Raw genomic sequence first — 17304 nt, 5'->3', positions numbered from 1 at the left:
CACCATTTTCAGATAGTAACCTATGTTATTCAAATTTAAAAATTAAAACCCGCACATGTACTTAAAGCATTTTTTCTTACATGCCCATATTATCTATTAACTAATACACTATCAATAAATACTTATTCAATTTATACAGACTGATTTACCCAACCAAACCATCAATCACAATTACTAAACACAGAATTCAATTTACTCTACCTACATTTTTAGTTTAATACATTTAAAATTGGAGGGTTTTTTTCTTTTGGTTATTTAAATTTCAGTTAACAGCTTAATATTAGTTTCAGGTGTACAATATAGTGATTCAACACTTGCATACAACACCTGGTGCTCATCACAAGTGCACTCCTTAATCCCCATCACCTATTTAACCTATCCCCCGACCCCACCTCCCTTCTAGTAACCATCAGTTTGTTCTCTATAGTTAAGAGTTTGTTTCTTGGTTTGCTTTTTTTCCCCCTTTAACTCGTTTCTTAAATTCCACATATTTTTTAATTATTTTGTTCCTAAAAAAGATAACATAACTCGAGGTCAAGAAGGCAAATATTAAAATATTAAATATTAAGAAGTCTGATAGTATCAAGTATTGAAGAGGATGTGGATCAGTGGGAAGGTTTATGCAATGCTGGTGGGATATAAATTACTGCAATAACTCTGAAAAAATTTGGCATTTTAAAAAATGAAACGTTCATATACCTAACACCCAATACAGTTGACTCTTGAACAATGCAGGGTTTTGGGGCACCAACTCCCCCTCCCCTGTGTAGTTAAAAATCCACATATAACTTTCGACTCTCCAAACACTTTATTAATAGCCTACTGTTGACCAGAAGCCTCACCAATAACATAAACAGTCAATTAATACATATTTTGTAAGTTAAGTTACTCTATTTTTACAATAAAGTGTGCTAAAGAAAATACATTCATAGTACTACAGGGTATCTATCGAAAAAAAAAATCTACACATAAGTGGACCCATACAGTTCAATTCCATGTTGTTCAAGGGTCAACTGTTAGTACAACTTATATTCACCAGAGCCCTGATTCTCAAAAGTGTGGTCCCTAGGGGTGCCTGGGTGGCTCAGTCAGCTAAGTGGCTGCCATTGACTTGGGTCATGGTCCCAGAATCCTGGGATCTGGGATGGAGCCCTGCAGCTAGAGCAGGGGAATAGGAAAGTGGAGCCCACTTCTTCCTCTGCTCACGTTCTCTCTCTAATAAATAAATATAATCTTAAAAAAAAAAAAGTGTGGTTCCTAGATTGGCAGCATTAGGATCACCTTGGAAATATATTAGAAATTCAAATTCCTAACCCCATCCCAAATCTACTGAATCTGAAGCTCTGAGGGTAGGGCCCACCAATGTGTTTTCTCAATTCCTCCAACAGATTCCAATGCATGCTGAAGCTTGCAATCCACTGCCCTAGAAAAATGCTTGCATGTGTGCACCAGGATACATACACAGGAATACTCATGACAACACTGTCAATGTAACAGCAAAATATAAAGAAATAAACAACCCAAATGTCCACTGAAGGAGGACGGATAAAATGGGATAGTACTTGTATACAATGGACTATTACAAAGCAGCAAAAATAACTAAACTATATTATGGATGTAATCCTAGAAATATTATATTGAATGAAAAATTTAAGTCCAAAAAGATTACATATGACATACATTTAGGATATGTCTCAAAGATGACAAAATATATATATAGTGTGTGTGTGTGTGTGTATATGGTTCAACTATTAAACATGGCAAAGAGAGAGAAATACAGCATTCATGAAATTGGCTGACTTTATGGATAAGCAAGAGAATAGCAAAGTGAACAAGCACATTAAGTTTTGGTAATACGCTTTTTCTTGCCTTGTGTGGCAGGTTTACTGATATTTGGTATATTATTATCCTCTTAATTTTTATGCACATTAACATTCTTTATATGTATCAAATATTTTTTTAAATGTTTAAAGTTGAAGAGCAAAGCTCTTATTAATGTTCAGATTTCAACAAAGGTCACATAGATTTCACCTTCTTCAACTTAATATAATGGATTCAAATCCGGCTACTTAATACCAACAACATATTTCTGACCTAATATCAAAGCCAGAAGAAAACAATTATGTCCTGGACTAAGAGTGTAAACATCAGTACAGATCTATTTCACATCCCATTATGTCTGCAGTGAACTGACATGGTTCCTTGTACAAAGATGGTACTCAGTAAGTTTTGGCTGAATAAATAAGGTATACAAATGGTCTAAGACTTGCACAGCCTATTACTGAATATTCTTTAGTTAAAGCAACTTCTCTTCAAGAGGTACAGAAATTTTGAACTGACATCAGGTTGCTCAGAAGCCACTCACTACATTCAGATGTCTGAGTCCTCATTTCAAATTCCTTAATGCTATTTACAGGGAATATTAAAAAGAGAAACATGGGAATTCTGAGGCCTATGGAGAAAGGATGAGAGGATTCAACTGATTCTTTTGGAGCAACTAAAAAAACTAAAATTGAAGATCCCAATTTTTTAGAATGACAGCCTTCACATGTTTTTGACTATGTACCCCATCAGTAAAACATTTTCGGGCATGTGCTCAAACATTTGTATATTTATTTACTTATTTATAAAGTTTATGCCACAGTTAGAAAAAAAATATGATTTCCCAAATGAGGACCTTTATCGACTTAGAATATGGAGCTGGCCAGTAAAAATCCCCTAAATATTTATCATTACATTTAGGGAAATCCTGCCAAATATAAAATTGATTTTAAACACTGAAAACAAACAAAAAAGGAAAAGAAAAACATCTCAAATTGTCTTCATATGTTGGAAAATATTTTTAAACATCTTGCTAATTAGGATGACCTCATCTCATCATTGGCTAATGTTTCAAAGAACAATATACACTTAGGAAGTGACTTATTGTTAATAGCAGTTATTAAATAAGATTTCAAATAGTCTTTAAAATTTGGCACTTTTGGGGGCGCCTGGGTGGCTTAGTCAGTTGAGCATCCAACTCTTGGTTTCAGCTCAGGTCATGATCTCAGGATCAGGGGACTGAGCTCAAATTGGGGCTCTGACCTCAGGGGGAGTCTGCTTGAAGGATTCTCTTCCTCTGCCCCTTCTCCCACTTGCACACATGCGTGTGAGCTCCCTCTCATAAATAGGTAAATCTTAAAAAAAAAAAATTAATCCCCCCCCAAATTTCATAGTTTATGTTTGGAGAGTGGTAGCTCTGCCATTTTCTCATTGCTTACTTGTGTTCATGCAACTGATATTCTTCAGTTTGCAGCTTTGAAGGAATCTTTTAAAGCCACTTGGCATTTTGGTAAGGTTAATTTAGTTAAAACTGGATAATGCAAATCTTAACCCGCACTGTGTGCTTTTGTACATCACAGTATACCAACTGAACCAACCAGTGAAGAAGTTTTCACATGTGAACGCACTCTCTTCTCTCAGTAGACTTGAGACCACTTGACACATTCAGTAATTGAAAGCACTTGTGTCTTTATGAATTAAAAAAATCAAGTTTTAATAAGATTTTATATTTCTAAGTAAAAATATAAATAAAAAGTATAGTATTTCTTCCTAAACTCCCCTGGGTCCTCTTGCACACCCTCTGTGGTGTACTATCTCACTCTAGAAAGCACTGTTTTAGAGCATGCACAGCCCTCTCGACAACATCAAAGCATGTACTAGGGACACTTATGTTTATTCAGTATACAGGAAAGTCATGGTAACCATATGATGTAGTTGCATGCAGTAACTCTGCGCCTCTCCAAACCCAGGCTTTATGGTTCAGTTTGGCAACCACTGAAGAAGCTTTTATAGGAGGAAAACTTATGTGAAAAAACGACACTAATCTTATGACCAGGAAGCAAAAATAGAAGCTAGGTTAATAAGGAGATTGAAAGTGACAGATATTCCAACTGCTGGATGGGAAATCAAACTCTAGTAGCAGGGCTCTGTTTCAGCATGTTTTTCATGAACATCATGTCACGATCATGCCAATCCTGGCTAACTCTAGTCACGTTATTTATATAAACATGCAAGCTGTTATGTATTATTCTGCGCTCTTTTGTCAAATAAGAGTAATTATAGTATTTTTTTTTAATCAGCTGGAGAGAGAGGAAATACTGAGAACTTTGGCATAGAATACGTTTTCCAACGAGTAGTAAGGATTATGGTATGATTTGTTTTTAATATTGAATCATATTAGTATTCTCCAGTTCAGGTCTTTATGATCTTCACAACATTAATATATTTATCTTTATTTACTTGAGATGTGTTTTTTCCAATCTTTTGAGACTCCCTAGAAAATAACTTTTAAAACAAAAATTTTAAACCCAAAAACCTAATCTAGTCAAAACTAGATAGTTTAAAAAATATATATGGTAAGACTAACACAGTTAGTCTTTGAAAGAACAAAATTCAGTGGTTTCAGGGGAGATTTAGAGCATAATTAAATATTTATGACTGAGTCTAAACATCTTGTCTTTCAGAGAGGAACAAAGAGATGCTGGATAAAAAGGTCAATCAAAGGTCTGTTCCTGAAAACATATTACAATTGTTTGGATATACTAATTTTTTCTTCCAGTAACAATGTAAGTTTTAGATTATTAGTAGCTAACAGACAAAACAGGTTTAGAAAAAGTTAATGGTCTGAAATAATATAAATCTTATGAAGTATATTTCGAAATAAAATTTATGAAAATTCGAGAACTTGAATATATGCCAGTTGTTTTTATGTATTAAATCTCTAAAATCAGAATAACACAAAATTATAGTCAACTAACCAGACCGTGGTTCAAATTTTTAGAGCAGATTTATTTAAAATTTCAGAGTAGTTGGAAAGCCATTTTTTACACCGAGGCACAATTACACTATTTAAAAACGTACTGTTTCCAAAATATGCAGGAAACAAAGTACTGTATTCTGGCAAATAATACACTGAGGCCAATTTACCTTTACCTTAGACCCTAAGGCATAGTTACTTCTAGATGTCATTTAGCGACATCATGTCTTCCTCGAACAGTCAAATTTTCCAAAGAAGCCGAACAACTTTCATGGGTGGGGCAAGAGGCTTGAGAAGGAACAGGATTCATTTTGGCTTGCTCCAGCCTTGGAAAAAATATTTGGTACCACACCCTCAACAAAGGCCTAACACAGCAACTAGTAACGTCAAATCAATCCATTCTGGTCTATTGTGACAGTCTTCTAAGGAACTAAAACAAGGAGAAATACAAAAGTGAGTACGTAAGTTTGGCGGCGGCGGGGCTTGGGGCGCCTGGAAGACAGAGGTAGGAACCATCAAGAAAATGTCCCTAATTTTCAATCTTCTTATTCGCCCTAGGATAGAAGAATATTTTATTTATCCACCGATAAACAGTTTTATTCTTTCTACCTGAGCAACCTTCCGTAGTCCTCCTTAGCTGTTAACCACCACTTTCTGGAGCAGACCATTACTCAGCACGAAGGTGGCAACAAGCGCCCTTCTACAGCCAGGGGTGGGGGGCAGCGGGGTCTTCGGGGAGGAGGTGGGAAGACGAACATCAGCACTAAGTGCTCAGGTGACAGCGGCCCTCCCCTCGCCCTCCGAGTCCTCCGTTTTCCAGGACCCACACCTGGACATGGGAACGATAAACACAAGCTGACCTGCGCTGGCCCCCAGGGCGGCCGGGGAGTCGAAGGGCAGGCTCCCGCTAGGAATCCCGCGGGCTGGGAGGAGGCCGCGGGGACCCGACGTTCACCTCCTGGACGCCCACCACCCCGGCGCACGCCCACCTCCCAGCCCCTCTCCCCAACTTCAGCCCTCTGCCCTGCCAGCCCGTTCCGCGCTCCGCTGCCCTCTCCCCACGCAGGCGGCCCGCCTCCTCCCGACCCCCTTACCTTTCCATTCTTGGGGCTGCCGTTAAGGAACAGGGTCACCCGCCTCATCGCGCTGCCCCCACTGGGTCCTGAGTGAGTCGCCACCCTCCCACCTGGCTCTCCTCCCACCTTTTTCTTCTCCCGCCCTTCCCCTCCCTCCACCCACTCGGACTCTCCTCCCTTCGCCACCTTCCTTCTCTTACGGAGACACACTCGCACGCACTCCCGGTCCCACACCCCAGGGCTGGCCGGTCCTCCTTCCCACCCCGCCCCTGGGCTCGTCAGCCAGCCTGGGACCCTTCCCCCACCTCTCCCAGACTGACTCTAAGATCCACCAATCAACCGGCAGCGCCGGCCAGGACTCAGCCAATCATCGCCCGGCATTGGGTGGGCTCATACTAACCCAGCCCAGGTGGAGGGAGGGAAGAGAGGTTGCAGTCTTGCAGACGGGAAGGGTTATCAGCCAATCAGCACAACCTGGAGCCGAACGGCGGCTCTAGGCGTTACTGAGCAGGCGCAAACCCAACACCAGGTAGAGCTCATCTGCATAGGGAGGCGGGGTTGGAAGGAAAGAGGTGGAGCGCTAACAGGGACCCGTACACGTCAGCGCCCCCTCCCACTCTCTCAAACCACGGACGAAACGGCTGCTGTCTGGACTGGGTGATTGGGCAAGAGCCCGCCCGTCGTTCTGCCAGGATTGGTCCAATGATTCTTTTCGAAGTTTGCAGCATCCAATTGAAAAACGGGGGAGGAGTTAAGGTTCCAACAGAAGTGTTCCTCCGCGAGACTCTCACGGAAAGTAGTCCCCCCGGATACAGGTTAGCGGCTGGTCTCTCTGGTCGGCGCGTCACCCGCAAGCTAGTGGTGGATTCTCTCGAGCACACCAAACCACTCCTGGTCCTGGGACGACGAGGTAGAGGCTTGGGAGAGCTCGGGGTGCGCGTGGACACGTGTGGACAGCGAAGGCGTAGAGATTCGTGGAGTAACGCCGGGACCGAGGAGGCGGGGCCGGCGATTTGAATCTGGCGGCGGGCAGCGGGCAGAGGCCGGGCGGAGGAGAAGGTAGGGATAGCGGGCCCCGGGGTTGGAGTTCTTTGGGCCGGACGAGGCAGCTCCCGGAGGCCGGCTTGGCGGCCGACAGTTGCCTTCTCGACCGAACCGTCAGCACCTGCACGACACTCAGCGGCGGTGGAGCGTTCCAAATAAACCCAGCGGGAGGAGAGCCAGGCTACGGGAGTGAGAGGTAGGGCAAGGACCCTGATCCAGCAGAGCTGCTTCTGGGGCGTGCTTCTCAAAAGCGTGTTCATACTTATCCTGCTCCATGGAGATGGTGGTCCTCCTGGGACATGAGCCGGGCTACCCGCGCGTGCTTTCTAAAATGCAGATTTCCTGGAGCCCAGCCAGGCCGACTTAATTAGAATTTCTGGGAATCCGCAAAACTGTGTCTACAACAGGGTATCCAGACGATTCAGATGTTCGCCAAGGTTGAAAAGCCATGGCCTTTAGTGTGAGGTCTGCTTTGTTTCATCCCCAACAAGCAGTTTCCTCCATTTCTCTCTTTATTAAAAGCTCTCAAAATACCCTCTTGACATCTATTTTCATGCCTATATAGGTTGTATTAGAATTCGGTCTTGAATGAGAATCTTGATCTAATCATTAATCTTGGAAATGTTTTTTTTTTTTTCTTTTCTCTTTTTTTAGATGGATACCAACTCAAAAGACAGTGAGTCTCTTGAAACCAAGGAGACTGCTATTCGTGATGCTGGTATGTAGTCATCTGTTGCCTCCTTGTGAAATGTAAGGTTTAGGTATTTGTTTTCATAATGATGTTTAGCCCTCACAATATGTTGTCTGTTTCAGAAAATACCTCTTTCATTTTGGGAAATGGGAGGCTTGTAACTCCTCAGAAGCATGCACCTGAAGTGACTCCTAATGGTTGCACACTAGATACTTTCAAGTCACCTTTGGACTTTTCCACAGTAACAGTAGAGCAATTGGGAATTACACCTGAAAGCTTTGTAAAGAACTCTTCAGGTAAAAGAAGTTGTCCTTCTACTGCTGTGCTTTTAAAGTTTAAAAATAACTTCAACTCAGTTTTGTTCATCTACTTATCTCATTACTTTGACTCTGCAAACGTTTGATTAGGGAGATTTCTGTGACTATGTATGGTGCATATAGCATAGCAGAATATCAGGTTTCCAGGGCACCCAGCATGATAACGTTCAACAGTGTGCTCTGTGCCCAAACTGGAAAAGAAGATGTATGTGAATCACTTTTTGACCTGACTCATGACATATAGGAATATGTATACTCTAAGCAATAATAAATTTTATGCTCCCCTATGGCAAAAATAAGAGAAAGTTGAAGAGCAGTTAAGAAAGATTGGGGTATGCCTCTTTCAAAATCACAAAATTGACTGAGGCTAATTTTCAAGGAGTAGAAATGAAATTCACCTGTGAAACCTGATTTAGCTAGAAAGGAAATACACATGGAACTGGGATTAGATTGGAGAACAGCATTTAGAAATGGAGAATGACAGAATGCTGGAAAGTCAGAGGGCACTAGACTGGATAATGCATGATGTAGACAAGACCACAGTGGTGTGCCATTCTGTGTTCCCTTCTCAAGAACATTATTCATAAATCTTTCTAGAAAAAACTAGATTTATTTTGTGCTCTTCAGCATATGGCCAGAATGCAGTGTAGTGTGCGGAAAGTGGATTGGTATTGCAGAGAAACAAATGATCCTGAAGAATGAGATTGTGGGAGTATATGTGCCTAAGTGGAGAGCTTTCCTTTCAGTTCTTGGGGATAAGAGGACTAATTCAGAAAAAGAAGTTCTTAGACCAAAGCCAGCCATCACCCATCCCTGTGTGCAGGAAATATGAAACAAAAATGAGAGCTATTAAAATGTGTCCATGTGTTCATTCCACAACTCTGATCAAGGGTTTCTATGTGCCAGACACTTTCAGAAGAATGGAATAAGTCAGTAGGCAAAGATGCCTATCCAGCTGATCGTGTGTGAATAATTTTGCCTGTAATTCTCTATTTAGATTTCTGTAATAGGCGTTTATCATGTTCTCTCTTAGGCTGGTATATTACAGGGAATTCAGTACATAATTACTGATGATTGGCTTGTTTCGTTCCAATTTAAAAGAGAGTTTTCGTTATAGGAGAGTCCTCATCCTACCTTAAAAAATCCAGACGACGCTCTACAATTGGTGCTCGGGGCTCCCCTGAAACAAACCATCTTATTCGTTTCATTGCTCAGCAGCGGAGTTTAAAGAAGGCAGAGAAATCTTCGGCACAGAATTCCCCTTTTCTGGTATGATATTCTTCTAACTTCTGTCATGAATTCTCTTGGGGGGAATGTTTTGTTCTGTTACAAAGCTTTTGTACCGTGTTTCTGTCGTCTTGTGCATCTCATCTGTTTTGGATCTGGGGAGATAATGTTTTCTCTGTCTTACAGAGAGTGTTCAGTTCACATTGATGGTGAAGCTGAGCATGGCTATGTTAAGAATTAGGAAATCCTGAATAGAAATGGTTTTCTAGAGGAGCTATTTTATTTTGCAGGGTTTTTTGTCGGTTGGTGTTTTTCTCTACAGTGAAGTGAGGCAGTGTTTTTCAAACTTTTTCTTTATTAATATTTTTTCTTTAAGTGTCTTTTTTTTTTTTTTTTTTTTTTTTTTTTTTTTTTTTTTTTTTTGCTACTACATGTTGGCATGTAGGAGTAAGAGTTCCCCAGGACAAAATATATTTGGGATAACCTGGCAAAAAGGAAAAAATTACTTGTCTGCTAATGGGGAAGGATGTAGCTGTTTTTGCAGATTTTTATCAGAATAATGCATGTTCCTAGAATGTCAAATAGTGTACAGGGGTTACTATGAAAGGCACAGTTAATACTTCTCCTTCTTGGAGGACAGCTGCTTATATTGTTTCTTTTGGTACGGGCCTTCCTATTTTAAAATGTACTTATACTGGCATTTATTTATTTTTTGGTTTTAGACACTATGCACAAGGCTATGTAGTGTGGTGGTTCTCAGAGATTATCTGCCCATCCTTGGGGATCCCTGAGTCCCATTCAAGAGGTCTATGAGGTTAAAACACGTTTTTGTAATAGCACTGAGGTGTTTGCCTTTTTACACTATGTTGATTTTTGCATTCACAGTGCAGAAGCCATGGTGGGTTAAACTGAGGGCACCAAGCTGTCATTTTCTACACTGCTAAGCCTTCACAGGCAATGATAATGCCAGGTTCATTTAATATCCTTGATGATGCAGTGAAAATTATAAATTTTATTACTTCTTCACCCTTGCGTATTATGTCTGATTGAAATGGGAAGTATGCATCCGGCACTTCCAAAGTACATACAGAAGTATGATGGATGTTTTGAAAAAAATCGTGTGTAATTGTTTTGAACTGTGATCTGAACTCTAGCCACTTTTTTTCATTTTTACTTGAAAGAATGACTGACAGACATCATGATTAGTCAGACTTGGGAATGTGAACAACATTTTCTCAAAAATGAACTGTGAACCTGCCACTTCAAGGAGAAACTGAAATATTTCTTACTGATGAAAAAACTTGAGTTTTCAGGAGAAAATTAGAATTTTGGAAAACTTCTATTCAGCACCATGAGTTTGAGAACTTCCCAGTAGCTAGACTTTTCTGATAAGATCAGTGGAGATATTAATGAATGTGATTTTTGATACTACATAATAAAAGGTGTCAACATTTGGAAGATCTGCAGAAGTAAGAGAACCAATATTTTCCTAATGACCAGTGCATGCAAAATATACCCTCAAATTGCAAGAGACTCACAGATTTTAACATAACAGAATATGAAGAGTTCATTGATGGATTTCATATTTGACATTGCAACTAACATTTAGGAAATCTTTGTTGAGTTTTGTGTTCCATGAAAGAATGAATGGCCACAATTCTGAAAAGGCTGTTAAAACACTCTTGATAATGCACATGTACTAGGAGCCTTTGGTGTTCTCGATCATTTCTAAGCGTGTAAAGACTTCCTGAGAACTGCTGTTAGGGTGGGTATGAACATGGACTGTGGAGCTATTTGCTGAGGTTTGATTCTTGGCTTTATTATTAATTAATTGTGCTTTTGGCAAGTTTCTTTCTTTCGTTCGTTCGTTCGTTTTCTTCCTAAGATTTTATTTTTAAGTAATCTTTTTTTTTTTTTTAAAGATTTTATTTATTTATTCGACAGAGATAGAGACAGCCAGCGAGAGAGGGAACACAAGCAGGGGGAGTGGGAGAGGAAGAAAGAAGCAGGCTCATAGCGGAGGAGCCTGATGCGGGGCTCGATCCCTTAACGCCGGGATCACGCCCTGAGCCGAAGGCAGACGCTTAACCGCTGTGCCACCCAGGCGCCCCTATTTTTAAGTAATCTTTACACCCATTATGGGACTCAAACTTACAACCGGGAGATCAAGAGTTGGGTGCTCTACAGCCTGAGCCAGCCAAGCACTTCAAGTTGCTTCTTTGTCTCAGTTTTCTCACATATAAAATGGGGGTGATAATAATAGTAAGGTTTTTAATGAGGATGATTAAATGAGTACAGCTGAAGTACTTAGAACTGTCCCTGGAACATGGTATGCTTTGAATTTACTATCATTGTAGTTATATCTGTGAAAAATGAGGATTTTGCCCTTACACCTCTTATTCATAGCTGTCCTAACCCTATCCCCTGTCCCCATCCTTCCAATACAATTGAAATTTTTGTTTAAATTAGGACTTTGTGTGCGTTATTTAACCATGTAGATATTTTTCACAAACTGCTATGTAGTATGCTATGGTCCCATTTCTTTTCTTATACAACTTTTGATTTTCCTCTAGTTATTAAGTACTTTTTATTATTTTTTGGTTTAGTCTTTTATCACATAATTTCATCCCCAAACTTTGACAGGTCTATAAACCTTAAGGGTCTGTGGGTTCTTTTCTTTTTCCTTTGTGTTCTCTGTCTTCTGTTGGCTTGGTTGCCTTCTGGGTCCCTTTGTGACTTGCTTTCACCATCCCTAGTGATTTCCTTTTCTTCTTCTGTTTGGATTTTCTCTTTCCTTGGTCTCATATCTTTCTCTCTTCTTGTTTTACTATCTCATTTTTCTGGAGCCTCTGCATATCTGATGAAGTTTATTAGCACATTTGGATTATAGTTTGTCTTAGTATAGAAATCTAGGTTGCACATATTTTCCATCAAAATTTGAAGGGATTGCTCCACTGTATTTTAGCTTACAGAGTTGAAGAATCCTGTTCATTCATTCATTCAACACATATTTTGATTCCCTTTCTTTTGCATGGCCTGCTTTTTCATTTGAAGCTCTGTTCTTGGTATTAAAGAACATTGTGGGCTGTTAGGAACATATTTTTATGGATGTTTTCTTCCTCCCCTTACAGGATCTCTTTGCCATCAGGTACCATTTTGCTACCTGATTAGTTCAGGCTCTGTCTCATGCTCAAATCTTTCTTCAGATGTTTGGTGATCCTTGACAGTGTTCATTTTTTAAAGTGAAACACTTTAAAAACTTGACTGAGAGCTCAGTGTGCACGGTCTGGTTTCGTCAGCTGGTGGATTTCTGTGTAGGCATGGCCACTTTTTCATTGGAGGAACTCCTAAGTATCAGAATCCTGTGGCTCTTTTCTTTTGGCAGATATGTTTTCTCTGAAAGGAATTCCTGGGGGTATAAACATGAGTCCTGGGACTGTGGAAGTCAAGTGTCAAAAATGACTAGAAGTCAAACTGTTCACTGAGAGGACTTGGACAGGCTCTGTTTTCAGTGCAGACCCTCCTCTCCTGGCTGTTTGTGGAGTCTTAAATCTCATGGAATCCTGAATCTCTGTGTTCCCTCCAAAATGTAAAAGTCCTTTCTTCTTTATGAAGAGATCTGTGGTTCAAGTGCTACTGATAGAGTTTCAGTGTTCCTGTTCTGAGTCCTGCCCTTCACCCTGGTTTTCAGAAATATCTGCTGCTTTAGATAACTGAGCCTTTCTGGGGTCTGCTGCAAGTCTGCTTGTTTCCTGTTGTCAATGCCCTAAAGAGTCCTTGTCAGTTTCAGCTTTCTCTGGCCTAAATTCATTTTTGTTTGTTGACATTTCATATCTGCTGTTCACATTTTTTTTCTTAAGGGTATGCATATGAATATATATATATGTGTGTGTATAAATGTATATATGAAAACACCGCACACCCATATCATGTGATTATATGTATTAAAAGAATTCCTTGAATATATAGCTCTAGTATCTAGCATTGTTAAAAGTAAGGGCTTTCCACTTGAGCAGTTTTTATGGACAATCAGTGCTGTCCTTTGACCTTTTGAGATTGGCCTCTATAGTAATTACCCTTGGTGGCTCTACTCTTTCAGTTCTCACCCTATCACTTCTTCCCTTGCTCAACAAATTTATTGACTGTATAAATAAAATATTAGTTTTACATGTTCTAAATTACTGAAATGTTCCGCAAATAAATGAGTAGGATTTGTTTTTTTCTTTTCGTAAAGTGTAAGGGCCTCTATGCTTAAATAATTCATCTCTTACTTTCTCTACCTTCTCCTGTTTTATGTAACATTTTTTTAAAGATTTTATTTATTTATTTGAGTGGGGGAGAAAGAGAGTGAGCAAGAGAGCAAGAGCAGAGGGAGGGAGAAACTGACTCCCCACTGAGCAGGGAGCCTGACTCAGGGTTTGATCCCAGGACCCTGGGATCATGACCTGAGATGAAGGCAGACACTTAACCGACTGAGCCACCCACACGCCCTGACCTTCTTCTGTTTTATTTTTTTAAAATTTTTAAATTTTTTATTTATTTTTTACAATTTATTTATTTTTTGTTATCTTCAGTTAGCCACTGTATAGTACATCATTAGTTTTTGATGTAGTGTTCAATGACTCATTAGTTACGTATAACACCCAGTGCACATCACAACCCGTGCCCTCCTTAATACCCATCACCCTGTTACCCTCCTCCCCACCTCCTCCCGTCTGCAACCCCCAGTCTATTTCCCTGGGTCCATAGTCTCTCATGGTTTGTCTCCCTCTCTGATTTCTCCCCCTTCAGTTTTCCCTCCCTTCCCCTATGGTCCTCCGCAATATTGCTTATGTGGCACATATGAGTGAAACCATACGGTCATTGTCTTTCTCTGCTTGACTTACTGAAAAGTTGAAGGGCAGCTGCTCTCCATCTTTCCTCCACTACTCTTGCTTTCATTCTTGAATATTTCAGCAAGCACATGGATGATCATCTACCATCTCAGTGAGTCAAGGGCCTTGACTTCTGTAGCTCCTTTGGTCTTTTCTACCTCAACCATCTGCTTGCGTGGTTCCTTGCTACTGTATCGCCTTTGAGATCTACTTTCAGCCCACCTGGCTCTGACCCACATTTCATCTTTCCAGTTTACTTCACCGTTCTCTCATCTTATCGAAGCCTCCAGACTTGATCTTACCACACCTGTACTGTCTGCTGCTCACTCTATGTCCTCTCTCATCTTTACCCAGTCTAGAACTATGTTCTAATGCTCTGAAGTTTTCTTGCAAATACTTTTTTTAAAGTTAAAAAATTTATATAAATAAAAATATTACATGTGCACGTTGTTTAAAGAGTCAGTCCTTTAAGATTTATTTATAAGAACAACAGTGCGCAGCTGCCTTTTTTCCATTTTTCCTTTCCCTAGACTCTCATTTTCAGCTCTTGTACCTGTTGCTTTGGTATTTGCTTTCATATCTCTTAATAACATGCTTGATACGGTTTTTTTTCCTTGCAATTCCTTTTTTTTTTCATTGAAGTCTGATTGAAATACAATTTTATATTAGTTTCAGGTGTACAGTGTACTGATTCAAAATTTTATACACAGTTGAGCCTTGAACAATGTGGGGGTTAGGGCCACCAACCCTCACGCTGTCAAAAATCTTAACTAATAGCCTACTGTTGACCAGAAGCCTCACTGATAACACAGTCGATTAACATATATTTTGTATATTATATGTACCAGGTACCGTAAAGTATACAGTAAACTAGAGAAAAGAAAGTGTTATTAAGAAAACAAGAGAAAATACACTTACAGAATTGTATTTATTGGAAAGAAAAATCTACCTATAAAGTGGATCCTTGCAGTTCAAACCCATGTTCTTGAAGGGTCAACTGTGTTCCAAATTGATCACCACAGTAAGTCTACACGGTTAATATCCGTCACTGTACAGTTACAAATTTTTATGTGTGTGTGATGAGAACTTCTAAAATCTACTCTCAGCAACTTTCAAATATATAATATAGTATTATTAACTATAGTCACCATGTTTTATAACTAGAAGTTTGTGCATTTTGACTCTCTTTACCCATTTTGCCTACTCCTGCCTCTGGCAACGCCAGGCTCTTTGTATCTATGAGCTCCTTTTTTCTTTCTTTCTTTTTAAACTTTTACATTCCACACGTAAATGAGACATTACAGTATTTGTCTTTCTCTGACTTATTTCTCTTAGCATAATGCCCTCAGGGTCAGTCCATCCATGTTGTCACAAATGGCAAGATTTCCTTCTTTTTTTTTTTCTGGCCGAAAAGTATTCTATTGTGTATATACACCATATCTTCTTTACCCATCCATTCATTGATGAGCACTCAGGTTGTTTTCATATCTTGGCTATTGCAAATAAGATGCAGTGAACATGGGGTACATATATCCTCTCAAGTTAGTGTTTTCATTTTCATTGGATAAATACTTAGAAGTAGAATTACTGGATCATATGGTCGTTTTACTTTTAATTTTTTGAGGGACCTCCATACTATTTTCCATAGCAGCTGTGCCAATTCACATTCCCACCAATAATGCACGAGGTTTCCCTTTTCTTCATATCCTTGCCAACACTTATTATGACTTATTTTTTTGATAACAGTCATTCTGACAGGTGTAAGGTGATATCTCCTTGGGTTTTGATTTGCATTTCCCCCATGATGAGTGATGTTGAGCATCTTTTCACGTGTCTGTTGGCCATCTGTGTCTTTGGAAAAATGTCTGTTCAGATCTGCCCATTTTTAAATTGGATTGCTTGCTTTTTTGCTGTTGAGTCACATGAGTTCTTTATATATTTTTTATATTAACCCTTTATTAGATATGCGATTTGCACATTATTTTCTCCCATCCAATAGGTTGCCTTTTTGTTTTGTTGATGGTTTCCTTTGCTCTGTAGAAGCTTTTTAATTTGATGTAGTAAATAACATTTATTTTTGCTTTTGTTGCCTTTGCTTTTGGTGTCAAATCCAAAAACTCCTTGCCAAGACTGATGTCAAGGAGCTCACCGTCTAGTTTCTTTTACGATTTTTATGGTTTCAGATCTTTCAAGTCTTTCATCCATTTGAGTTTATTGTTGTGTATGGTATAAGATTGTGGTTCAGTTTCACTGTTTTGAATGTGGCTGTCTAGTTTTCCCCATGCCATTTATTGAAGAGACTGTCCTTTCCCCATTGGATGTTCTTGGCTCTTTTGTCTTCTGTTAGTTGACCATACATGGGTGGATTTATTTCTGGACTCTCTCTTCCATTTATCTGTGTTCCTGTTTTTATGCCAATACTATACTGTTTTGATTACTATTGCTTTGTAATATAGTTTGAAATCAGGGAACATGATGCTTCCAGGTCTGTTCTTTTCAAGATTGCTTTGTCTAGTCATGGTCTTTTGTGACTCCATACAAATTTTAGGATTATTTGTTGTATGTCTTGGTAAATACCTTTGGAATTTTGATGGTAATTGCATTGAATCTGTGGATTGCTTTGGGTAATATGACATTTTAACCATATTCTTCCAGTCCATGAGCACAGAATATTTTTCTGTGCTCATGGATTGGACAAACATACATTTGTCATCAGTTTCTTATGGTTTTCTGTGTACAGGTCTTTTACTTCCTTGGTTAAATTTATTTCTAGCTATTTAATTTTTTTTGATGTAATTGTTTTCTTAATTTCAGTTTCTGCTAGTTCATTATTAGTGTATAGAAACACAACAGATTTTTATGTGTTGGTTTTGTATCCTGCAACTTTACTGAAATCATTTATTCTAATGGATTTTTAGTGGAGTCTTTAGTTTCCTATATTTAGTATTGCCATCTACAAATAGTGACAGTTTTACCTGTTTATTTCCAATTTGGATGCCTTTTATTTCTTGCCTAATTGCTACTACTTAATCTTTCAGTGTAAAGGCATTAACTATTGACTTCCCACTGTGGATAGTGGAGAATTAGCCTTCTTTCTTCCTTATACTTTCTATCATATATACACATGTGTACTCTCCATCCTCTACAACTTCTAATAGTTGGATTACATAAATATTCAAGTGTTTATATTACTATGACCAAATTGGTCATTCTGAACTTTTTTTTTTTCTTCTCAATTATGTTATCCTTTTCTTTTGGGTCATTTTCCATTAGTACA

The 17304-nt window shown here is 39.2% G+C and overlaps 2 protein-coding genes across 2 annotated transcripts in view; one reads left to right on the top strand and one right to left on the bottom strand.

The window, feature by feature from the left end:
- KCTD9 (potassium channel tetramerization domain containing 9) overlaps positions 1-6036 on the bottom strand; it is a 35000-nt gene extending 28964 nt beyond the window's left edge. Inside the window, exon 1 of the mRNA XM_008702055.2 lies at positions 5893-6036. Within this exon, the coding sequence (XP_008700277.1) occupies positions 5893-5940 (48 nt within the window). The 5' untranslated portion in view covers positions 5941-6036. The remainder of the gene's footprint in view (positions 1-5892) is intronic.
- Positions 6037-7067: 1031 nt separating this feature from the next.
- Positions 7068-17304, top strand: part of CDCA2 (cell division cycle associated 2) — a 49766-nt gene continuing 39529 nt past the window's right edge. The window contains exons 1-4 of the mRNA XM_040626489.1: positions 7068-7114; positions 7573-7636; positions 7732-7905; positions 9044-9195. Coding sequence (XP_040482423.1) covers positions 7573-7636; positions 7732-7905; positions 9044-9195 — 390 coding nt within the window. The 5' untranslated portion in view covers positions 7068-7114. The remainder of the gene's footprint in view (positions 7115-7572; positions 7637-7731; positions 7906-9043; positions 9196-17304) is intronic.

This window comes from Ursus maritimus, unplaced genomic scaffold (genome assembly GCF_017311325.1).
Source record: "Ursus maritimus isolate PB19 unplaced genomic scaffold, ASM1731132v1 scaffold_11, whole genome shotgun sequence".
Taxonomy (NCBI): Eukaryota; Metazoa; Chordata; class Mammalia; order Carnivora; family Ursidae; genus Ursus; species Ursus maritimus.
This window is presented reverse-complemented; position numbering and strand designations above follow the sequence as displayed.